We start from the raw sequence: 23,841 nt of genomic DNA on the forward strand, positions 1-23,841 counted from the left end.
AGGGATGGGGTCTCTGGAAGGCTTGTCCCTGCCTTCCGTGGATGGGCTGCTCAGCAGTTGAGGGCAGCTCTGGCATTTGTGACAATCTGCAGTCTCTCTGTGGCTGCTGCCTCAGCAGCCCGAACACGGCGCACAGCCCAGAGCTCCTGATCCGGGTGGAGAGGCGTCTGACAGCCGGGTGGGCACACCTGCAGTCCCAGCACTCGGGAGGCAGAGGCAGGGGGATCTCCATGAGTTTGAGCCCATCCTGGTCTACAGAGCAAGTCCAGGATAGCCAGGGCTACACAGAGAAACCCTGTCTGAAAAACAAACAAACAAACAAAAAAGAAAACATCTGCCCGTCACCTCTTGGGGACAGCTTCGGGCGTCCCCATCACTTCCTGGTCCACGGCTTCTCAGCCAGATTCCTCAGGGCTTTCTTCCGGAGTCTAGTTTTCCTGCCACCCATCCTGTGCCCGTGACCTGGCCTTCATTCAGCTTGTGATCTTGTGGTGACAGCGTCGTGGCTCATCTTGCTTGTCACCTTGACACACCTGGGAAGAACCCTCAGCCGAGGAAGTGACGCCGCCAGACCGGCCTGTGGGCATATCTGTGCGGGCATCTTCTTGATTGCTAATGATGGAGGCACCCGGCCTACTGAGGACGGTGCCGTCCCCGGCAGATGGGCCTGGGCAAGCCAGGGAGAGCAAGCCAGGGAGTGGGGTGCTGCCATGGCCTCTGCTTCCTTTCCTGCCTGGCCTCCCTCAGGATGGAGCTGTAAGGTGAACAAAGTTGCTCTCCGTCAGAACGGCCCATCTCAGGGACATCAAGGGCCAAGCAGGGTGCTCTGCTGCCCTTCCGGGCTTAGGGATTGATCAGGTCTGCGGCTGGCGGGAGCTTCTGATCAGGTCGCCCTGGGTGCTGGGGTTGCAGGCTTATTCCCACACTGTCATATTGTTCTCATGTGCAGAGTCACACGTAGACTCAGATTGCAGTCACTAAGTCTTGAGCCACGGGCTCCACGTTCTGCTCTGGGGCCAGATGTGGTGGCCCACACCTTTAATCCCAGCACTCTGGAAGCAGAGGCAGGCAGACCTCTGAGTTCGAGGCTAGCCTGGCCTACAGAGTGAATTCCAAGACAGCCAGGGCTACCCAGAAAAAAACAATGAGAAACGGTTCTGGCCTGGACGCCCCCCTGGAGCCCTGTGCACGGAGTGGCACCGAGCTGAGCTGCTGACAGACACCTGCTACCGGAGCCCCACTGCTCTCTGCCAACCAAGGCAACATCCGGTGTGAAGCCATCCTCAGGCCAGAGCGGGGAGGCGCCCAGGTCGGCAGCCTACACACAAAGCAGTCATTATGGCACTGAGGTCATCGCTTTAGTCAGCAAGGCCACAGCTGGGCGCCTCCACCCTCCTGCCTCCCCTCCCCCCAGGGCACGTCTGCAGTGGGGCTGACCCAGCAGGAAGCTCTTGGGGTCTGTTGTGGCCTGGGGAGTGCTGAGCCTTAGGTGGCTGATGTGGGAGCCGCAGGGAGAGAGGAAGGCGGGGAAGGAGTCCTCACTTCTCTGCCGGCTCCCAGCCTCTCTCCTGGTGAGCTTACACCATGGCGTCCGCCAACCCTGCCTCAGTCAAACGTGAGCACAGCACCTGCAAGGTGGGGGCAGGAGGACTGGGAGAGTAAAGCTAACCTGGGCTACAAGAGAACCTGTCTCAAAATGAAAACACAGAGCAGGGCAAGGTGGCAGAACTCAGGAGGCTCAGCAGGCAGAGTCTCTGTGAGTTTGAGGGCAGCCTGGTCTACATAACAAGCTGCATGCCCACCAGGGAGGCAGAGGCAGGTGGACCTCTCAGCTCGAGGCTAGCCTGGTCTACAGAGTGAGTTCCAGGACAGCCAGAGCTACACAGAGAGACCCTGTCTTGGAAGGAAGAAAAAAAAAAAAAAACAAACTAGGAGAAAAAAATTCCAAAAACAGGGTTGGTCTGATGGCTCCCGCTATGACAACCTGAATTCGATTCCTGGGACCCACCTAGAAGGCAGAAGGACAGAGTCCACTCCAAAGTGGAGCCCTCTGACCTCCAGACTTGTGCCATGACAGAACCCTTCAATCACATTCAATAATCAGATTTAAAAGTTTTTTAACAAAAAAAAAAAAAAAAAAAATCAGGGGCTGATGCACCCCTTTAATTCTAGCACTTGGGAGGCAGAGGCAGGAGGATCTCTGTGAGTTTAAAGCTAGGCTAGTTCAGGACAGTCTACACAGAGAAACCCTGTCTTGAAAAACCAAAACAAACAAAAGCCCAGGGTCTGGAACTTAGTGATTAAGAACAAGCATTCCTCTCCCAGAGGTAATTCCCACCCTGGCCTGGCCGGCAGCTGAGCCCTGCTGTGGAAACCCCCTGGGGCACAAACTTTCCCGTCCAGGGATGCCCAGCCCTTCCTCCCACGGGGTCCTGCTTCCCTAGTGCTGAAGAAACGGGGCTTTGGGTGTTGTCATTCGTTCTCTTTTTCCTTTCTTTTCTTTTTTTTTTAAATTGTTTTTGTTTTGTTGAGACAGGGTTTTTCTGTGTAGCCCTAGCTGTCCTGGAACTCTATTTGTTTGTAGACCAGGCTGGTCTTGACCTCACAGAGATCCGCCTGCCTCTGCCTCCCAAATGCTGGGATTAGAGGTGTGCGCCACTGTGCCTGGCCTCATGCACATTTTTTAATGCCTTAAAATATTCACATTTTCAAAAACCCTGTTGTGATTTTCAGACTGACTCTTGATACGTTTGCCCTTTTACTTTGGAAAGCCCCTGGGCCAAGCTTCCAGGAGCTGACCACAGGGGCCGAGCCTTGCAGGCCAGTGAGGTTGAAGGAGTGGCAGGTCAGTGTGGCGGGTGTGGTGAAGAGGAAGCTGTTGCTGTCCATTCTCCACCTTTTAGTTTGACCTGTGAAGTGATTTTCCAGAGACCCTGGGACCTCGGTTCTGGCCTTCCCCTCACAGCAGGCCCTGGGCTCTGGCCTCTCTTCAGACTGCAGCCAGGCTCTTCCCTGCACTGGAAGCCGCCGTGCCTCAACTGGCCTTCTGAGGGGAGAGCAGGCAGGAAGTGCCTCGGCTGCGGTGACAATGACCCCAGGCTGAGCAGGGCCTGGTGCTCCAAACACCGGTGGCCTGCTAGCCCAGCTCCAGGCTCCGGTGGCCGCAGGGCAGATGACTCAGGTAGGCCATGCCGGTCAGGCAAGCAGTGGCCACAGCCTGTAATTAGTCTCCCTGTTGTCGTCATACCCCCGTCCTGAGGGTGGCTTTGCTGGGCCTGTGCCAGGGCTGGCAGCTGGCAAGGATGTGATTGCCTTGTTTGTGCTTTGTGGCCCACGTGCTTCCTTCTAAGGCTGGGCGCAGGGCAGCTCCACCTCTGCTGCCGGCCTGAAGAACTCTGCCCAGCGGAGAAGATCGAGGAGGGTTCTGGGATGGTTTTCCTGACCCAGCGCTCACTCCTCTCCTCAGCAGACTCAAACGTCTAGACAGGCTGGAGCCGTGTGGCCAGGTGTGCCCCCGAGGGCTGCCGAGCGCGCCACAACACCCGCTGGGGCCCTGTGACCCGCCGCTGACCGCTGCTGGCCTTTTCACACTCACAGCGGAGGGCGACGAGCTGGCCCGGGCACCCCGACCCGCAGGGCCAGCAGAGTGCAGACGGCAGGATCTAAAGGACCCGAGGCCTGCTTGGCCTCCACCTCTGCGGCCTTGGCCGACCCGTCCCACCCTGGCCTCTCGGTCCTCTGTGGGGAAGACAGAGGTCAGGCCGTAGTCTTTGCAGCTCTCCTGGTTCTGTGGCCTTCAGGTGTGGAGAGGGCCAGCCACTCCCTTGCCAGCACCTGGGCAGCCCTGCTTCATAGGCATCTGGTAATGACCTCATGACCTGGCGAGGCTGACTAATGGGGCATAGCTGCTTCCCCACTCCATTCCTCAGTTTCCCCACTTGATCCTTGTGCTCAGCGCTGCCGTGATTCAGGGTTTGCGGCCTTGGAAACAGGCTCTGGAATTCTCAGCTGCTGCCCGAGGCGGGTGCACATGGCCTAACTCCTGGAGGCTGGGGGTGACTCAGCCTCAGACACACCCGGAGGGCTGGCTTGGTCGGCTGCATGCGCTGGGGCCAGCTCCCTGGGCTTTCTTCTTTGGTTCCTGGTCTAGCTGGGGTTTGTCCTTCTCGGGCCCCAGTGTTGACCTTCAATGAGGGGTCACCCTCCCTCTGCACTTGCCTCCCTCTCCCGCTCTGACCACCATCTCAGCGTCGGAAATAATTCTGTAATTTTATGGTTGGCAGTGTTGGGAAGGCACCTCTGACACGGAACTCCAGACTAGGGAAGGCTACACGGTGAGACCTGAGGCCTGTGGAAGGGGCGTGCGGCCCCGACCTGGGGTCCGGCCTTGGTGGGAAGCGGGAGGCAACGCCCAGCGGCCGACATGGGCACCGATAGCCTTACCGCATGGCGTGAAGGCCGAGAAGGCCCAGAATCCCTGCTGCGCTCCCACCTGGTTCTAGAAAGCCGCCAGACGCCACGGCCCTCACCAAGGGAAGGTTTTCAGCCATTTAATGTCTCACGAATGCATTTCCTTGCTGTCGAGTCACCTCGGAACATCTCACCTATGTTCGCACAGAGCGGACAGTGCAGACCTTCAGTGCTGGAGCTGCTGCTTCCAAAGCCACGGCTGAAGGGCGAGTGGGACAGCTCGAGTCGGGGGCTTGTGTAAGCTGAGCCCAGGCGCCGTGGCGCTCCCCTTAATTCCCGAACGTGGGAGGCACGGGCTGGTGGATCTCTATGTGTTGGGCTCTAGGAGCTGCAGGCCAGCCAGGGCCACACGGCGAGTCCCTGTCTCAAACCAACGGAAGCAGCAGCAAGCGCTGGAGTCAGTAGATGTGGATGTTTCTTTTTCTTTCCTGGTTTCTTTCTTCTTTTCAGGACAGGGTTTCTCTTGCACCCCTGGCTGTCCTGGACTGGCTTTGTAGACCAGGCTGGGCCTAAAGGGAACACTACCACTGCTCGGTGGATTTGCCGAGACAGGGTCTCGTTCTGTAGGGCTAGCCTGGCACTCACTGCGAACAGACTGGCCTCTCCTCATACAGCCCCACCTGGTGCGGCCTGCTGAGACTAGGTGCACGCGTCACTATGGAGGACTACAATAATAATTTTTAGATTTATTTTCCATGTTGTTCCTGCTTTTATGTTTATGTGCACATGCAAGCCTGGCACATGAGGCCAGCAGAGGGCGTCGGCTTCTCCAGAGCTGGGGCTCTGGGGACCGAACCTGGGTCTTCTTTGACATCAAGAAGTGCTCCTAGTTGGGCATGGTGGTGCACGCCTGTAATCCCAGCACTCAGGAGGCAGAGCTCTGTAAGTTCAAGGCCAGCCTCGTCTACAAAGTGAGTCCAGGACAGCCAGGTCTACACAGAGAAAAGTGGGGGGAAAAGTACTCTTAACTGCTGAACCATTTCCCTAGCCCTTAAATGAATCATCTCAGTAACTTAAAGTCTACCAAGTTCTGGTTTGTAGTCAGTAACTAGATGCCTAAGTTATTTTCAATCTATTTACGGTGGCCACGTGACTATTGTCACGCAGGCGTCTTTTCTTCTGTTGAGCCTTGGTCGGGAAGCAGCTGGCCGTTGGCCTTTGGAAGCAGCTAACCCAAACCTGAATGCTGGCCCTCACCCAGTGGATGACAACCTTGAGCAAAGTATTAATTTATGGTTACAGATCACACTTCTAGGATTGTGGTAGGGTCTACATGAAGAGGAAAAAAAGGCCCAGTATTTAGGCCAGTGTCTGAAAAACGGTAGTAAAATCAGTTGCAGAGGCTCTGCTGAACACTGCCTTTCCTCCCAGACCCTCGCAGGCCGAGGGCGACTCCAGCCTCAGCCTTTGCCCTGGCCTCAGACCTGCTCCCCACGGGGACCGCCGGGGGCCTTCCTTTCTGCTGGCTCTGCCTGGGCTGCGCAGGGCTCGCCTGGAGGTGGACAGACTCTGAAAAGGGCTTTTTTTTGGTTTGGTCTTGACGTCTTCCTGAGGCGGTGAAGGCCTTCCTTGGAGATGGATCTTGAGACTGTTTGAGGCATCCGTTTTGAGTTCCCACTTGTATGCCCTGGTTTTGGTGACCAGCACACTGTTCACAGCCTGCTGACATACCCGACAGAGAGCGGAGCAGTGCGTACAGCAAACTGCCCTACCCAGAGGCCTGTGCGTGTCCTCCTGTTCCTCTACTGGCTTCAGCTAGCCAGGGAGGCACCAGAAAGGGAACAGGGCTAAAGATGGAAGAACAGTCTCTTACTGAAGGCTCAAGGGTGGCATTCTCTGCAGAGGGCACGGTCAGCTGCCCCAGCTGACAGCTATATAAAGCCAAGAAAACCCAGAATAGGAGCAGGGCTAAAAATAGGCTGGAAAACTTGAGGAGGCGGAAGTGTGTGAGCTGCACAAGCAGCTGCGTCTGCTAAGGTGGACCTGGGTGGGGAAGGTTCGAGAGCTGGCTCAGAAGTGGCCACAACTGCCACGGTGCAATGAACAAGCGTGAAAAGCCCCCACAACCAATGCCGCACCTGGCACGTCTGTTAAAGTTGGCTAAAGTCTAAAGAGAGCCAGGAAACTAGCACCTTAGGAGTCGCTGAGACAAGCCTTCTTTTCCACCAAGGGTGGCAGAGCTCGGCGTGAGGCTTGGAAAGTCAGAGTCGCGAGGCCTGGAAGCTCTTCCCAGGCGTACTGCCATGGAAGGAACAGAGGGCTGGGGAGAGGGCTTCAAGTGTCACTGCCACACCCGCTACCACGGAGCCGGCCTCGAAATGTCTGAGCTTCAGTCTTCCTCCTGTAACAGCAAGCCAGCTCCATGAGAAAGCCAACTCCTGCCAAACAGGGAACCCCAGGCCCCAGCAGCAAATCGTGAAAGGACCAGGGCAAGGCTGGGAGGGCCGGGCAAGTAAAAGGCTCTGGGAAACTTGGACTCTCACTCTTCTGCTCTCTGGGGCTGTGGGTGCGAAAGAGGGTGCACACCTGGAAAAGAGGACGGTGCCCAGAGCAGCTTCCCAGGGGAGGACGGAGGCTGGACGGCCCGCCCGAAGGTTCCCCAGCGTGAACAATAGTGGTTCCCTGTGGCTGAGGACGACCTTGAATCTCTGATGCTTCTATACCGCTACCCCTGGCTGATTTGATTCTTTTGCTTTTTTCTGTGTATCCTGGCTGTCGACCAGGCTGACCTCGTACTTCCAGAGATCCACCTGCCTCTGCCTCCCATGCGCTGGCATTAAAGGCCCACTACTGCCTCTTCTGCCTCAGTGGGCACCAGGTACGCACGTGGTACACAGACACATGTACAGACAAAACACCGGTTACACAATCGGTGAGAAGTCGGCAAAAGCAGTGAGCAAACAAACACGACACCCCAGTGCCCAGCACCGGGCTCACGGCTCCTGTGTCCTCCTGCCTCTGCCCGCCACCCAGCACCAACACCGCTCTTAGAGCGCATGGCAGCCCCTGCTCCTCACCTGTCCCGTGGGGGTGGAAGAAGCATTGAGTGAATGCGTGAACGAGGCCTGAGTGACTGCAGCCGTGTCAGGGACCCCCACCCCGTGCCTCAGAGCCCCAGGGCGGCCAAGCAGTCCTCTGGTCGGAGGTGAGCGCTGGCAGTGTGTGCAAAACCAGCACCTGCAGTTCCCTCTCCCGCCTGTAAGCTGAGGCTGTTCTGCAGACACCCACCAGTGCTGGCTGCTGGCCCTCGCCGGACGGCGTGTGCCGAGGCTATGCTGACACTGCCCCGAGCATGAGCGTCCACTCAGGTTTCCCACACTCGTTCTGTGTCGCTCTGTCTTTACTCCCTCCTTGGCCCGGTCAGTTTTCCAGGACGAAGCACCACACTCCCCTTGAAATTCTCTCCATCTGTGAGCATTCACCTTCCTTCCCTTTGCTTCTTTTTCTTTGGACCGTTAAGTCAGGCTCTGTGCAGCCCCAGCTATGCTGAACTTCTCTCTGTAGACCAGGCTGACCTTGAACCTGGAGACTGTCCTGCCTCTGCCTCCTGAGAGCTGGGGTTAAAGATGTGGGCCACCGCTGCCTGGCCTTTTTCCCTGTTCTTTCTTTTTCTTTAAAGACAGGGCTTCACACTGTAGCCAAGGCTAGCCTTAAACTCCCAATAATCCTCCTGCCTCAGCCTCCAGGAACTGGAGAACATGTGAGGCCCTGGGTTGGCTTATCTTACTTTCCTTGAGCCTCTGAGAGTAAACTAATGTGAAAACACATGTGGAACAGTTAGAAATCTGGGGGCAGGGCACGCTGGGCATTATACCCAGAGCCCAGAGCCTGCCAAACATGCTCAACCATTAAGTCACACCTCCAGCCCCTAATTCCAAACAGGTACTGGCGCACGCCTGTCATCCCGGCACTCACGAGGCAGAGGCAGGCGGATCTCTGTGAGTTCGAGGCCAGCCTGGTCTACAGAGCGAGTCCAGGACAGCCAGGGCTACCCAGAGAAACTGTCTGGAAAAATCAAAACAACCCTCCAATAGGTACTGCGGAGCAAGCCTTGCCTCCCTGCTTTGCTCCTCCCTGCCAAGGTTCTGGCTCTATCTTTTCCTCTGTTCACAAACTACCTCTGGACAGCTGTTTTTTGTTCAATGCTCACTCGTAGACACCTGCCTCTGCTGCTTCCCCCAGCGCCAACATTTATCCTTCTCTTTTGCCTGCACTCTCCTCCCCAAGACACTCTAGGGGAAGGGGGCTAGGGCGCAGCAGGCTGGTCACCCATTACCCCACACCAGGGACGATGAGGCCCGCCTCGTGGATGCTGCAGCTGAGTGAGGAGGGTGCCCACTGGATGGGAAAGTGGGTAGACCCACCGTCTCCCTTGTTCCGTGTGTGTGTGTGTGTGTGTGTGTGTGTGTGGCCAGTGTTCGCCCTAGCCTGGGGGGAACCTCTATTTGGATTTACTCGAATACAAAAAACAAAAACAAACAAACAAACAAAAAACAAAAACAAACAAAACAAAAAAAAAAAAGCTGGAAAAAAAATGGCTGGAGAGATGGCTCAGAGGTTAAGAGCATGATCTGCTCTTCCAAAGGTCCTGAGTTCAATTCCCAGCACCCACATGGTGGCTCCCAACCACCTATAGTGAGACCTGCTGCCCTCTTCTGGCGTGCTGGTATACATGCAGGCAGAATACTGTATACATAATAAATAAACCTTTAAAAACAAAATTCAAAATGTGAATGTAGTAAGTGATATTTGGGGTTTAGTTTTTGCTGGGCATCATCTACAGGAAGGAGGTCAGAGTTCCTAGAAGCATCTACTAAAGCAAAGTACTCAGTGGAGTACTATTAGTCCAGGAATTTTCTCCTTGGGAGGCAACTAAGCAGTGTTTGCACTGGTTCTCTCTAGGGTCCCAGAAACCGGTTAAATTCTGCTGAAAGCTCCCCCTTGGGGACCGAGGACAGAATGAAGAGCATCTTAGCAAACACTTTATTACAAACACTGTCCCATTCCTGGGCGATTTGCTTAGAGCACTGTTCCGATCTTCCAGGCTTGCGGCTGGTCTCGTAACTCCACAGTCCCGCAGAACTGGTCTTGCCGTGCCTTACCCTGTCCACATCCCCTAGTGGCACTGGGCTCTCCTCTTCGTCATGCAGATGGCAGGCCTTTGCACTGGCAATTAAACCACGCCGAGGATCAGCTGGCCAGAGAGGAGTCAGGGTCGCCCTCCACAGGTGAGCCTGGAGTTCAGGGCGAGCACAAAGACTCCCATTGCCGGAATATCCGGAACACTTTCCGTGACTTTTCCGAGAGACTCTGTTGGCGGAAAAGCTCATTGTTACAATCACATTCTTTGACAGAGACAAGACGGGTCAAGCTTTAGGCTGCCTTGGTGAGTGTTCTTGGCTATGAGCAGGGAGGCGTACCAACTGACTACTCATTTGATGTTATGCTGTAGAAATAGTGTACAGCAAGAGTCAAACAAGGAGCCTGCGCTCTGCGGACCACCGCAAACTACTTCACACTGCCCCTCCCCGTCCCTGCTCTGTCCCCGTCGGGTGGCAGCCCTGACCCGCTCTGGGTGTGGCTCACTCCGACTGGCCTTTACCCAGGATGTCTAAGTGGACCTGGTAACCCCAATGCATAAAGCCTTATGTGGTATCCAGCGGGGGTCAACCGCACCATCAGCATCTGAGAAACAAAACTGAATGACCCCCAAAGAGTTTAAGCTTGACCTCACTCCTTGGCTTCATGTTTCAGTCAGCAGAACTGCGAACAGAAAGGCTTTCCCTGCTCCTTGACCACCCCTAGGAAACATCTGAGATTCTAAGAAACGGCTTCGGGAGACAGAGCAATTCAGTAAAGATGAAGGTCTCAGTCCATCAGACACCCGGTTCTACCTGCCCTTGACCAACATGAAGAGTGGAGACTCTGCCTGGCCGTGGGCTCAGTGATACCAAGGGGACGAGCCCCTCAACTTACAAAACACGCCATTTCCACTGCCTCTCTTTATTTATTTATTTTATTGGTTTTGTTTTTCTGAGACAGGGTCTTCCTGTGCAGCTCTGGCTGTCCTGGAAGTCTCTCTGTAGACCAAACTGGGCTTGAACTCACCAAGATCCACTATCGCTGCCTCCCGAGTGCTGGGAGTAAAGGGAGCCATTATGCCTGGCCCCATTTTAAAGTTTTCAAAATTGTTTATTTATTTATTGGCATGTACATGCCATGATGTGTGTGGAGGGTGGGGGACAACTGCAGGACCTACAGGAGCTGGTTCTCCTTCTACCTATGGTACCAGGACCGAGCTCTGGAATCAGGCTTGGTGGGAAGAGGCTTGGCCAGCAGAGCAGGGCTAGCAATGGCTCAGCGGCTAAGCGCTTTGCTGCTCTTCCAGAGGACCCAAGCTTGGTTCCCAGCACACACATTAGGTTCATCACAACCATCTACGACTCTAGCTCCATCACACATACCTACATGCAAAATGCGTGAGCGCACGTGTGCACATACCCAGCCACTACATGAAAAATAAATCTTTAAAACAAAAGAGAACAGGGGTTAGAGAGCTGGCAAAACGATTAATGCCACTTGTTGCTTTTGCGGAGGACCTGGATTCAGCTCACAACCATCTGTAATTCCCAGGCATTCACATATTGCACATTCATACACAAAAAACAAACATAAACCAAATCTTTTTGAGACAGGGTTTCTCTGTGTAGCCCTGGTTGTCCTGGAACTCATTTGATAGACCAGACTAGCCAGGAACTCAGAGATCCACCTGCCTCTTTCTTCTGAGTTCTAGAATGAAAGGCGTGTTCATGCCCAGCTAAAATAAATCTTAAAACAATAAAACCCCCACAAAAAAATGTCTCTTCTTTTTGGTTATTTCAATAAAGTAACATTCCAGAACAGAAGTCTGTACCAAAACCCAGAGGACTGAGGAAATTTACCCGCTTTACCGACAAAGCTGAGAAGGCAGTGGAAACCCTGTTCTTCCACACTTCTCCCCACTAAGCCTGTGACCCAGGCCAGCAGCCAGGCAAAAAGACAAACCGCCAAAAAGGAACTTAAAACCCCAAACCCAGGGCCAGCTATGAGTCAAGCCTGCAACCTGCCCTCGGCAAACCCAGTGAGGCCTCTTTTTAGTATCTGAAAAGGACAGCAACAGATGGGGTCTTCTGTGCTCATGTCGAGACAGGTCTCACTATGTCACCCTGACTGGCCTGGAACTCACTGTCTAGACCACACTGGCCTCTGACTCAGAGATCTCCCTGTCTCCCTGTCCTGCTCCTCAGAGCGCTGGGACTAAAGGTGCGTGCTATCATGGCTGGCACTACAGAAGCATCTTATTAAAAAAAAAAAAAAAAAGACCCAAACTTTTCCTTGTGGCCAGGGACAGATTAATCTCTCCGCTTTTGAGGGGTGGGCCGAGTATTTGTCTTTCTGGTGGTTGTGCTGGAGACCTGGTCCTGTGCAAAGGCCAGGCCTGGCCTCCAGCCTGTAGTCCTTTTGCTAAGCTTGCAGAGGGCTGGCACTGCAAGTGCGCACAACCACATCTACCTAAACATCATACCCTCACACATGCATCTAGGCATTTATGGACTTACTTATTTAGTGTGGGCACGTGTGTGTGTGTGTGTGTGTGTGTGTGTGTGTGTGTGTGTGTGTTCTGGATACCCATAAGCCAGTTCCTGAGCATCACAGAGATGTGATGTGTGTGCACGGCAAGCATGTAGAAGAGAACTTGCTGGACTCAGCTCCTTCCTTCCTGGCTGGCTTCGAGGTATTGAACTGAGGTTGTCAGGGTTAGCAACAAGCTCCCTTACTGACCAGTTATGCTAGGCCCCGACCTAAATATTTTTAAGTTAAAGGAAGACGGACAGACTGACTGACTTTGGAACCCTTTCCTCTGCTTACACAGTGCACCAGTGAGAGACTTTGTTGGGCATCTGGCACATTAGAGCTCCCTCTGGTGGAAACCTGCGATCTGACCACCATCAATCTGGAACTCAGAGAGGCAAGTATTTTTTACTTAGTCTATGACAGGCACAGAGCTCAGAAACGTCTCCATTTATGCCAGGCTGTGAGCAAATGTGGAGCTGAGCCGGGAAGAAACAGAGCTGGCTGTCTGGATTCCTTTGTCTGCCCTCTGGCTTTCATTCTTGTTCCCAGGTGTGTCTACTGGCTCTGCATTTACCCGGTCCGTAATGACAGCAGTCCTGACTGTGATCTCACGCTGGCCAGAGCATGTGCTGGGAAGAGTAAAGTAACATGCTGGCACTGGAAATGAAGCCATGGTTTGGTACCAGGGTACAGAACTCCAAACAGCTAGGTAATGGGGCAGGCTCCAAGGGCAAGTGACGGGGCCTGACAGAGGAGCTGTGCTCAGCCCCAGCCCAGGCAGCTGGGCCATCTAGTCCGTTTCTGTATTCCTCTCCTAATCACTCCAACTGCAGGAACAAAGAATTTGCCAGGAAGACCGAACCACTTCCATGCTTTGCTCCTGAAGCCAGAAGGAGCTTGACTTAGGAGAGCTGAAACAGGCGAGTGCTAAGTACAGGCCTCTGCCACTCAGCCCCAAAGCAACAGATGCTGCCCTCACGCTGGGCAGCGCCATCTCACCATAGAGTCCACCTCATCTGGCTGGGTAGAACGCTTCTGGGCCAGCAGGATGGTCAATGCGGCCTTCCAGCCTGGCTCTGCTGGGGTGCTGGCATCCACCTCCGTTTTCCCATTCTCCCTGGTTTCTTTGACAAGTGTGACGTTCACCCAAGGGCACCAATCTCTATGCTGAGAGGTGGGATTAAAGAAGCTTCGGGCAGACGTGTCCTGAGAGAGGAAGAGAGACAGGGTGTTACTGAGGTCTGGTCGGGGAGGCACTACTCAAGGTCTGAGTACAGCTGCCTTCACACCTAGCTCTTCTTTCTTAGCACTATTATCTCACTTTTGTTACTTTAAGATGAAAGTCATGCTATGTAGCCAAGGCTGCTTACTCTCCTGCCTCAGCCTCCTAGGAATGCTCTTTCACTTTCCTCCTCCTTTAGATCTCCAACCTTGCTCGTTTTCTGATGAGACAGTGTGTGTCAGTGTGCTGCCCAGGACGGTCTTGCACTGCACTTCCCATCCTCCTCAGCTTCTGGAGGGCTGGCGTTACAGTGTAAGTATACTACAGCCTTCTTACGTGTGGGCAAGAACATCCTGAAACGCTGGGAGGGCACAGGAAACAACCCGGAGATGGACAGATGGTACTGCACGGTGTTAAAAACTTGATACAAAGGATTACACAAGACTGGGAACATGGGACCCAGCAGAGGGAGAAAAGGATGCCAGAGGAAAGGGGAGGAGAAGGACCACAAACAGAATGAAAATGCCACATGAAACCCACTGACTTTGTACGTCCCTCTAAAAAACAAGCTGGGTATGATGGCACAGGCCTTTAACCCCAGCCCTTGGGAGACAGAGGCAGGCGGATCTCTGCGAGTTTGAGTTCGGCCTGCTCTATATAATCACCCTGTCTCAAAACATAAAAACAAACAAAAAGGCAAACTAAGCCACCTGCCTGATGAGGTGGGTCAAGCCTGTGGTCCCAGCACTGAGGCAAAAGGATTGCCCTAAGTCCAAGGCCAGCCTAGGGTACTCTGAGCTATGAGACCCAGCTAGGAGTGGGAGAGGAAGCCCAAAGTCTCCTTGATCAGCTCTGCTGCCCTACTGCACGCTGTCCGGTTGGGCTCAGTATTTATGAGCTCTCTACACCCACGCCAAACCTTTCCCTCTGATCAGCTGTCTCTCTGAAACATGGACAGATGTCGGCGCCTGTTCACTGAGCTGCCTCCCCAGCCCGTGAGGCCTCACACGGAGGCTGGCCCGACACAGGCGATGCCGTCTCTGCCTCTCAGGGGCTGGGTTACGGCGTAGGAGCTGTGTCCCACCTCTGAACTCACTGAGCCGCTGGACGAGCAGAGGCGGGCGCGCTTGGCTTTCCGAAGAGGGCTGGAGGGGATGTCCAAGCCCGAGGAATCTCCGGTCCCCATGCTCCGCGTCACTGGGCGGCTCCGGGTGCTGGGGCTGGCTGCCTCCGCCTCAGGCCGGTCAGCAGGGCTGCAGGAGTCCCAGCTCCGCGGTCGGGAGACAATGGGACCTGGACTTTTTTCAGACTGAAGAGAAAGAAAAGCATGTGAAGGATGTTAACAGTTCTGGCCTGAGTACTCCTGGAAGCGTATGACACACAGTATTTGAATTTGTAGTATGAATTTAGCTTCTCAACTGCCTACATAACCAAATTCTTTTTTTTTTTTTTAACCAAATTCTTTAGAGAATGTTGTCGTTCTATACTTAGCTTCTCTGTTTGTGACGGAAACGTGATAGCATGTCTTCCTGGGGGGGTCTGAAGGGGGGCCTACCACCACTTTCCACCCTGCTGCTAGCTGGCACGCCGAGGAAGCTAGTACCTGCTCCGAGCCTGGAGAGGCGGCAGTATCCTGGCTCCGCGTCATCATGCGCCTGGGAGACTCAGGCACCAGAGGGATGTGCTCAGGCCGGCCCTCTGCACCTGGAACGGGGGAGCTGGTCGGGCCAAAGGAAGCGTCCAGATCTGTCACAGATGATTCCATCTGCTGAAAGCCCCAGAGGCCGACCTTCCTCGCACACTGGGAACAAGTTACCAGGGAGAGCTGTGTAGGCTCCACAGAGCTAGGAAGGAACAGGAGAGAAAGTGCTGTCTCCAAAGGCGACACTTCCAGGTGACTAAGTAGAATGACTGCTGTCTTCTCTCAGCAAACAGCATCGACCGTGGACCCGTGATCCATGAACTCTTAGGGCCTGGGTCTTAGGACCCAACCTTCAGCACTCCCACGTCACCTTCTCAGAGAAGTCTAAGGGTCTTCTATGTTCCTGCTGCAATGCTGTGAAGTATGTTTTATAAACTCCTGATCCTTTTTAAACCCTTTCCTCAATCTACCAAAGCAATGAATTACTTATTTTGTGTGTATGAGATAGGTCTCACTCTGTAGCCCAGGCTGGCCCCAAGGTCAGATAAATCCTCCAAGTCCCGCACACGCTCCCCACCGGTCAGCAGCAGGAAAGCTTATTTAGAGAAAATGGTGTGTGGCCCACCGCAGTGCTGACACACGCCTCTAGTCCCAGCACTCTAGGAGGCAGGGGCAGGCAGATCTCTGTGAGCTCAAGGCCCGCCTGGTGGACCAAGCGAGCCCAGGACAGCCAGGGCCACCACAGCCAGCTTGTTGCCGACTCTCATCCACCTCTCTACTGCCTCCGCACTCCACTTTCTCTTTTCGCTCTCCCGGGAAACAGCAACAGTGCCTGCTGACGGTCCCAGCCCCTAGCGGCACTCACTCACCTCCACGCCCAGCCGCACAGAGAGAGGACACAGGCGGTGACGTGCACTTGGGCGTCGGAGCCGAGCCTGCCCGCAGTCTTCTTGCCCTCAGCCTGGCCGTCAAGCTCACCCTGCAGCAGCTGCAGCAGAGCGCCAAGCTTGTCTTCTGTCAGGCACTGCAGAGCGAGCAGACTGGAGTCAGGCATGCCTCAGCCGCACGCAAGGACAACACAGCCACACGCCTGGACCGGGACTACCCCAGCGCCGCACAGGTGCTTCCTGAACCGCTGACTGAAGAAGCAGGCGGCAGGTCCCCTGTAAGCACTAAACGGCTTTCACTGTGCCATCTGTAGATTTGATCTGAACCTTGGAAGGTTCAAACCAAACGATGGAAAGATTACTATTCCTGCCTTGGCCTAACGCTGAATTTACTTTTGACAGAACAAACTGACAGCCTTCATTTTTGGCCTGTGGGTGGTCCGGTGTGGGTGGGCGGGGCAGCCTTGGTAAAGGGCAGGCTGACATTTGTAAGAGCAAACAGGGGTAACTGCTTAGTGCTGGAGGCCCTATAAAGTATGACCGTGAAGAAGAAAAAGATGGGTATTTACTGCCCACAAGCCAGGGTGTCCTCACAGCAGACTCACAGGCTGGGAAACAACAGTCAACGGTCAGCCGCAGAGAAGGAGAGCACAGCTACACTTCTCGTCGCCACCGGAGAACCTCCTGTCCCGTCACAGCTTGGAAAATGGTTTGCAACAAGCAGTTTAAGTATCAAATTAAGACCAAAAAAAGCAGGGCTGGATTTGGGGGCAAGGCCTTTAATCACAGCACTCTGTAGATAGAAGCAGGTGAATCTGAATTCCAGGGAAACCTGGTTTACATAATAAATTCCAGGTCAGCCAAAGCTAGTGAGCCCCGTCTAAAAAAACCAAAAGAACAAGAAACAAAAAACTGTTTAAAGATGTCTAATGGTGGGCTGGAGAGATGGCTCTGAGGTTAAGAGTACTGGCTGCTCTTCCAGAGGTCCTGAGTTCAATTCCCAGCAACCACATGGTGGCTCACAGCCATCTATAATGAGATCTGGTGCCCTCTTCTGACCGAAGGTGTACATGCAGGAAGAAAACTGTATAAATAATAAATCTTAAAAAAAAAAAAAAAAAGGAGAAAAAAAGATGTCTAACTGTTTACACAGAAATCACTCACTCACACTCTCAACTATTGCCTTCCTGGCAGAGACTGAAGAGCCAAAAGAGAGAAAAGGAGAGAGATGGCCTTTCCTCTCTGCATCCCCTTGTGGTCAAAGTAAAGGTGCATGTCCGAATGCTGCTGGCAGCTGGGGCCACTGCCGTCTAGCTGAGAAACACTCACCATAGCTTTCAAGTCCTCTGGCCTCAGGGACGGAAGCTGAAGGTCCAGATGACAAAGGCTTTGAAACCGGTCCAGGAACTCACTGACAAGAACAGCAGGCTCACCCAGTGGCAGCATCCCAAATCTATCTGTGGGAGATAGGCTGGGGGTCAGACGGGCTCTCGCCTGTGGAGCATTTTGTGTCTAACCGTAGCTCCTGATGTCAGAAAGGCTGCCCTGCACGGTCCTCACTAGAGGGGACACAGGAGCCCGGAGCTGCCTTCTCTAGAGCCCTGGCTGGGAGGTTTACGCCGACGTCAGTACCGTTACACAATGCTGCTTTACTGTATTGCTTATTTGGTGCCCCTTTCACTGGTGTATGGTCAGGAGTCCTGGAGTGCTGTGCTTACTGTCACCGCTAGTACCACTCATGTGCCTTTCAAAGGAAGCCACGGCAAACATGGGCTGCTGCCTAACAGGGGGCAAAAGGTTCAGAATCAGGTAAATCATAGTCATGGCTTCTCTCTAATTCCTGTTAGAACCTCTGGAACTCACTACATAGACCAGGCTGGCCTTGATCTTTTTTTTTTAACTTTTGGAGACACGGTTTCTCTGTGTAGCCCTGGCTGTCCTGGAACTCACTCTGTAGACGAGGTAGGCTTCAAACTTACAGAAATCAGCCTGCCTCTGCCTCCTGAGTGCTGGGACTAAAGGTGTGCACACTACAACCTGATGTAATTCTTAATTCTCAATTCTCTTGCCTATAACAACCGAGTTCATACTATCTACTTTGAAGGGCCCATGTGCAGATTCAGAAGGCTACCAAAATACACCTCTCTCTGTCTCTGTCTATCTCTCTCAGAGCTGGCAGAACAAACACACCTGAAAAACTTAAGCAACAAATGTAAAATGGAAGGTCTTGAAAAGCACAAACATTAGAAAAAAAAACAACTTCAAAGATCACAAGAAAATGGGCACTATCAGAAATATGATGACCCGCTGGGCGGAGGCGGCACACACCTTTAATCCCAGCAATTGGGAGGCAGAAGCAGACTGATCAGTTTGAGGCCAGCCTGGTCTACAGAGTGAGTTCCAGGACAGCCAAGACTACACAGAGAAACCCTGTCTTGGAAAGCCAAAGTAAATAAATAAATAAAATATGATGACAGAAGAGCAAGGGTAGATGGGAATCCTCAATGTGCACCTGGAGAGGGGCTGTCTGGCCAAAAGCAGAACTTCTCATGGGCACTGCACAAGGATTTCTTGAGCTCAGCACATCGTTCCTTATCTGAAAGCCAAAAAGTAGCAACTATTATACACCATACAGATTCAAAATCAAAACAGCCAAGAGTCTTTTAGAGAACAAACCTACCCACACATACACTTCAATAATTAGGACATTTTGTTTGTTTGAGACAGGGTTTCTCTGTGTGTAGACTTGGCTGTCCTGGATATGTTTTGTAGACCAGGCTGGCCTGGAACTGAAGCAATCAGCCTGCCTCTGCCTCCCTCAGTGCTGGGATAAGAGGCGTGTGCCACCGTGCCCAGCTGAATTTTTCCCTTTTTAAAGATTTATTTATTTATTTTATGTATGAGAGTGCTCTACCTGCAGGTCAGAAGCGGGCATCAGATCCCAATATCATAGATGGTTCTAAGCCAAGATGTGGTGCTGGGAATTAAACTCAGGACCTCTGGAAGAGCAGACAGTGTTCTTAACCACTGAGCATCCCTCCAGTCCCTAAATGGTATACTTTAAAATACAATATAAAAATAAGGCAGGTGTGGTGACACACCCCTTAATCCCATTACTCAGGAGAAACCCTGTCTCAAAAAACAAAAGGCAAACCACCACCACCACCGAAAACCTTTTATTGGTGTGAGGGAGGTATGCTGTGCACCGCGGAAGGTCTCCTACAGTGGACCTTCAGAACGTCCTCTCTTTGCTCTGAGGTCCACATTTGGGATTAAAAGGTAAGCATACTGTTGTCTGTCTAGAGTACACATCAAGGCCACTCAGGGCAGAACAACTGAGGCTAACAGGGCGAGGACCCTCGCCTCTTCACCCTGCACAGCTGCTGGCTGCAGAGCAAAGTTAGTCTGTCCTGTGTGCTCACATCTGCTGAAGTCCAGAGCTGGCTGTAAGCTGGCACAGAGGAGAGCCTGGCAGCTGGAGCACCTGAGCAGGTCACATTCCACGGCGACCCAACCATATCTTGCGCAGATAAGTGGAGACAGCTCGGGGGGCTTCCCTGCCCATTTCAGAGAGTATTCGGTCAAAGAAAACCAAGCCCAATTAAAACTCGAGCGCATTCTTAACAAATCCAGGAATACATTCATTAAAAGCAGAAAGTGAAGAAATGGCAGACTTAGTTTCTCTGGGTGTGTGTTGTAGGCATGCATGTGCACCTGTGTGCATGTGGCACACATGTATGTGGAAGGCTGTGGTGTCTTCTGCAACTGCTGCCCACTTTACATACTGAGAGAGAAGGGTCTGTGAGCCCAGAGCTCGCTGTTTTAGCTGTTCTGGCGGGCTGGCGAGGCAGCTCGGATGTTGAGAGCACTGGCTGCTCTTGCATAGGACCCAGGTTCAGGTCCCAGTGCCCACATGTTGGCCCAAAAGCCAACCGGAAGTCCAGCTCCGAAGGCTCTTCTGTGCACACCAGGCACACACGTGCTAGCTGGCCAGCCAGCTAGCTCTAGGATCCTGGCTCTGCTTCCTGCATGCTGGGATCCCAGTATGCAGCCATTTCCACTAGCTTTTCTGCGCATTCTAGGATCCTAATTTGGTCCTCATGCTTAGGCAGCAACTGTTTCATCCACTGTCTTCTTCCTAGCCCCTCTGCTTTGCTTTTGGGAGGGTGTTCACTCCATAGCCCAGGCAGACCTCAAACGTCTAAAATCCTTCTAAAGGTGTGAGCCATCATTCCAGCTGCTAAACACCATCTTTCTATTTATTTGTTTTTGAGATTCATTTCACATATGTATTTTGCCTGCATGTCTGCCTGTGCACCTGCCTAGAAAAAAAAACAAAAACCAAACCAAACCAAACCAAATTGGGCCCGAGAGATGGCTCAGGAGCTGAGTACACCTGTGGCTCTTTTCTAGAAAACCTGTTTTTGTTTCCAGAACATATGTCTGGTTGCTCACAGGTGCCTGTAGCTGCTCTAGACACCTTCCTCAGGCCTCCTTGGGTATCCCACCCACCCCAGATAGTGTACACACAGCAGATACATAAATTAAAAAACAAAACTACGGGCTGGAGAGATGGCTCAGAGGTTAAGAGCACTGGCTGTTCTTCCAGAGGTCCTGAGTTCAATTCCAAGCCACCACATGGTGGCTTACACCATCTATAATGAAATCTGGTGCCCTCTTCTGGTGTGAAGGCATACATGCAGATATTGTATACATAATAAATAAATTAAAAAAAAAAAGAAAGAAACAAGCAAAACAAACAAAAATTCAGTCAGTCCTAGCTCCCTACTTGCTAGCAGGATGGCTTAGGCAAGCCATGTAGCCTACTCTAATGGCCCCTCTTCGGTCTGTCTGTCTGTCCTTTGTTCTCATCTATAAAATGAACATAACAGAGCCAGGAACACAGCTCAGTGGAAGACTGCCTGCCTGCCATACATGAGGTCTGATTCTTAGCACTGGCCTCACCAAACCAAACCAAACACTAAAAAGCAGTATGGCAGGCTGGAGAAAGGGCTCAAAGGTTAAGAGCACTGGCTGCTCCTCCAGAGGTCCTGAGTTCAATTCCCAGCACCCACATGATGGCTCCCAACCATCTAGAGTGAGCTCTGGTGCCCAGGTGGACATGTAGGAAGAACATAAACATAAAAATACTTATTTTCACAGGAGTGAGTTGAAGATCAAAGGTTAGAATACATGGAAAACATACTGCACACAGGCATTGGTAGCTACTCCTCCTCTCAGGCCTTTCAATTCTTTTTCCTTCTATAAGGAGAAAAGGTTAGGTGGGCACAGTGGCTCCCACCTATCACCCTAGCATTCGGGACGAAGGCAGTATGAAGCTGGTCTTGGGATACAAGTTCCACAGGGTCTCAAAACAAAACAAATCAAGCTGGGTGGTGGTAGAGCATGCCTCTACTGACAGCACTTGGGGGGCAGATGCAGGCGGATAAGGACTTTCCTATGAAATTATCAACTCTGATTCTTTGGTTTGAAAGATCAGAGTGAGCAGTTGGAGATGGCTCAGCAGTTAGGAGCACCGGCTGCTCTTCCCACATGGTGGGTGACAAGCACCCAGAACCCCATCCCAGAACCCTGTAGGAACTCCATGCACGTGGGGCAGGCGGACAGCCAGAACACCCACACACTCAAGACTCACAACAGCGAGCACACAGGCTCTGGAGCACCAGCCCTGCAGCTGGTGCAACCACTGAAAAGGATATAGAAAAGGTCTCCACTCTGTGAAAAAAGGCTTCTTTGCTTGTAGATTCCAACGGGGGCTGTTCGGCCTGAGGCGATCCATCCACTGGCTGGACTGTGGCAGGTGTGTCCTTTCTGAAACCAAGCAGCAGGCCTGGCAGTGACCTCTTCTGAGTTAGCGATTGCACACACAGCACAAATCAAACCTGAACTGGAGTTTACGTTCCTAACCATCATTTCGACTGCCACCAGTTCAGTCAAGCCATTCCTCTGCTTAATACATCCCACAGCTTCATAACACTTTATTTATTAAACAGAGTCTAGATTCTTCTGTCTGGGAACCACAACCCTTCACAGCTTAGGCAGACTCTCTTAGCTCCATCACGGTTCTCCGGCAATATTTTGCGTGATTTTAGACTGTGAGAATCCCACCTCACGGACCCTAATTAGTAGTCAGATTTACTTATTCAGCCAACAGCCAGCTCCCTGAAGAAAGGTTTAAAATACCATTTCGCTAGTGTTGCGGCGTCAGGTACATCCGGAGGCTACTGAAGCCGAGCAGTCAGATCTCATCAACCTCTCAACCCCTCCACCAAGTCACGGATTCCTCCACCCGAGCGCCCCCCTTTACCCGCTGCGCCCCCGGCCCCTGCCCCAGCCCAAGTTCCCAAAGCCACGCCAATCTTCTAGCGCCCAGTCCACAGGCGGGAGAACTCACGCTTCTGCGCCTCCCTCCTCCGGGACAATTCCCTCGTCTATCAGCTGCCGGACCTTCTCGGGTGTCCCTTCAGGGGAGCGGACGACCGCGCCCCAGCTCTTTTCGATCCCGGAGACGAAGAGCTGCCCCTCAGTGGGAGCCTCCATCTTGGTCCGTCCCGGAGTTTTGTCCCCCGCGCGCCGGGAGGCTCCGTAACTTCCGTTCTGCGCTAAGACCCGCCCCTCTTGCATCTCGAAATATGACGTCATGTCCTACCCTTTCCTGGTTAGCTAAAAGGATTTAAGGATTTATAGTGTTTAAGACTGTACATAGGTTTTTTGTTTTTCTGATGAACTAGCATATTTAGGTTAATAATTTTTTTATTATTTTCTCTGGGTTTCTCTGGGTAGCTCTGGCTGTGCTGGATTTGCTTTGTGGACCACGCTGGCCTTGAACTCATAGAGATCCACCTGCCTCTGCCTCCCAAGTGCTGGTATTAAAGGCATGTGCCACCACTGCCCGGGTATTTTATTTTATTTATTTATTTTTGGATATAGGGTTTCCTACGCAGTCCCTGAATTCAAGAGATCCGCCTGCCTCTGCTTCCTGAATACTGGGATTAAAAGCATGCACTACCACCACAATCATCAGTCAGTACATGAAATTTTAAAAAGGGAGGTCTCTCTAGATTCAGCAGGGATGAAGGCGCCAATTGCCAGTACGTCATACTGACTGTCAAAATTTACGTTGTTTTCCAGGTAAGAAACAGCAGTCTTTAGTGGAAAACAAAGAATTTGAAAATCTTCATAGGAGTGTGTTACGATTGGAAGAAGTCTGTGTCTTTGACACCATCCTCTCTTCTGCAGCAAACATGTATTAACTATTGACTTCATATACTGGAACTGTCGATAAAATAGTGAACACGAGAGCTGCACACAGTTTTGCTGTGGGCAGTGCTAGGCGTGGGGCAGTCGAGCACACAGCCTCACACAGGCCAGCTAAAATCTTCCACTGGGCTATGTCCCCAGCCAGACACAGTGGTTCTCAGCAGAGCTGGTCATCAAGCATGTTTGCCTGTCCTGTTGTTTGTTCGTTTTTCTGTACTACTTAGTGAAGCAAGGCCTTAACTCTGGCGCTCTACCACTGAGCTTAAGCCCTAGGCCCTTCCTATAGTTTTAAAATTATGATTATACATGCTCTGCAGAAGGCCCACTGAGGACCTAATGTGGTTGCAGTCTTGAGAAAATTAGCTGTTGATGCCTCTGCCGCGCGACAGAGACGGAAGGATTAGAAGCAGCAGGCCAGGCTCTCCTACAGAGCTCAGGGCCAGCCCTGGGTACATTTTCAGAGGCCTGGAGGGAAGACTCAGCAGTTAACCGCATTTGCTGTTCTTGGTGGAGGACCTGGATTCAGCTCGCCCACCACACTGTGGCTCGTAACCATCCTCTCTTCAGTTCCAGGAGCTCAGGGGCTTTCTTACAACCTCCAAGGTGCACACACATGCACACAGGCAAAACACTCATGCACATTAAATAAGTGAACCTTTAAAAAGTTTATTAAAGGGAGATGGGGGTGGGCTGCACAGATGGCTCAGAGGTGTAGAGCACTGGCT

General features: G+C 52.5%; 1 protein-coding gene across 2 annotated transcripts; it reads right to left on the reverse strand.

Moving 5' to 3' along the window:
- Nucleotides 1-9,439: 9,439 nt before the first annotated feature.
- Zc3hc1 (zinc finger C3HC-type containing 1) lies at nt 9,440-22,440 on the reverse strand. 2 transcript variants are annotated; one of them, XM_021641322.2, is made up of 10 exons: nt 22,251-22,440; nt 21,556-21,667; nt 19,258-19,408; nt 18,348-18,431; nt 17,165-17,292; nt 15,818-15,972; nt 14,910-15,150; nt 14,403-14,615; nt 13,084-13,290; nt 9,440-9,780 (listed from the first exon to the last, which is right to left on the reverse strand). In XM_021641322.2, exons 1-10 carry the CDS (start codon nt 22,394-22,396, stop codon nt 9,712-9,714), a joined length of 1,506 nt encoding a protein of 501 aa, XP_021496997.1. In that variant the 5' UTR covers nt 22,397-22,440; the 3' UTR covers nt 9,440-9,711. The 2 variants fall into 2 exon arrangements, with proteins under 2 accessions (XP_021496997.1, XP_060230247.1); XM_060374264.1 differs by having other exon boundaries at nt 14,391-14,615; nt 19,258-21,667.
- Between the last annotated feature and the right edge of the window lie 1,401 nt (nt 22,441-23,841).

This window comes from Meriones unguiculatus, chromosome 21 (assembly GCF_030254825.1).
Source record: "Meriones unguiculatus strain TT.TT164.6M chromosome 21, Bangor_MerUng_6.1, whole genome shotgun sequence".
Taxonomy (NCBI): Eukaryota; Metazoa; Chordata; class Mammalia; order Rodentia; family Muridae; genus Meriones; species Meriones unguiculatus.

Excerpts from the sequence above, each read along its gene's own strand:
- Zc3hc1 (XM_021641322.2), bottom strand. The coding sequence starts at position 22,396 with ATGGAGGCTCCCACTGAGGGGCAGCTCTTCGTCTCCGGGATCGAAAAG. Across the intron at positions 17,293-18,347 it reads GCCAGACAGCCCCTCTCCAG|ATAGATTTGGGATGCTGCCA; the intron begins GTGCACATTGAG and ends TATCTCCCACAG. Across the intron at positions 15,151-15,817 it reads CTGTGCGGCTGGGCGTGGAG|CTCTGTGGAGCCTACACAGC; the intron begins GTGAGTGAGTGC and ends GTTCCTTCCTAG.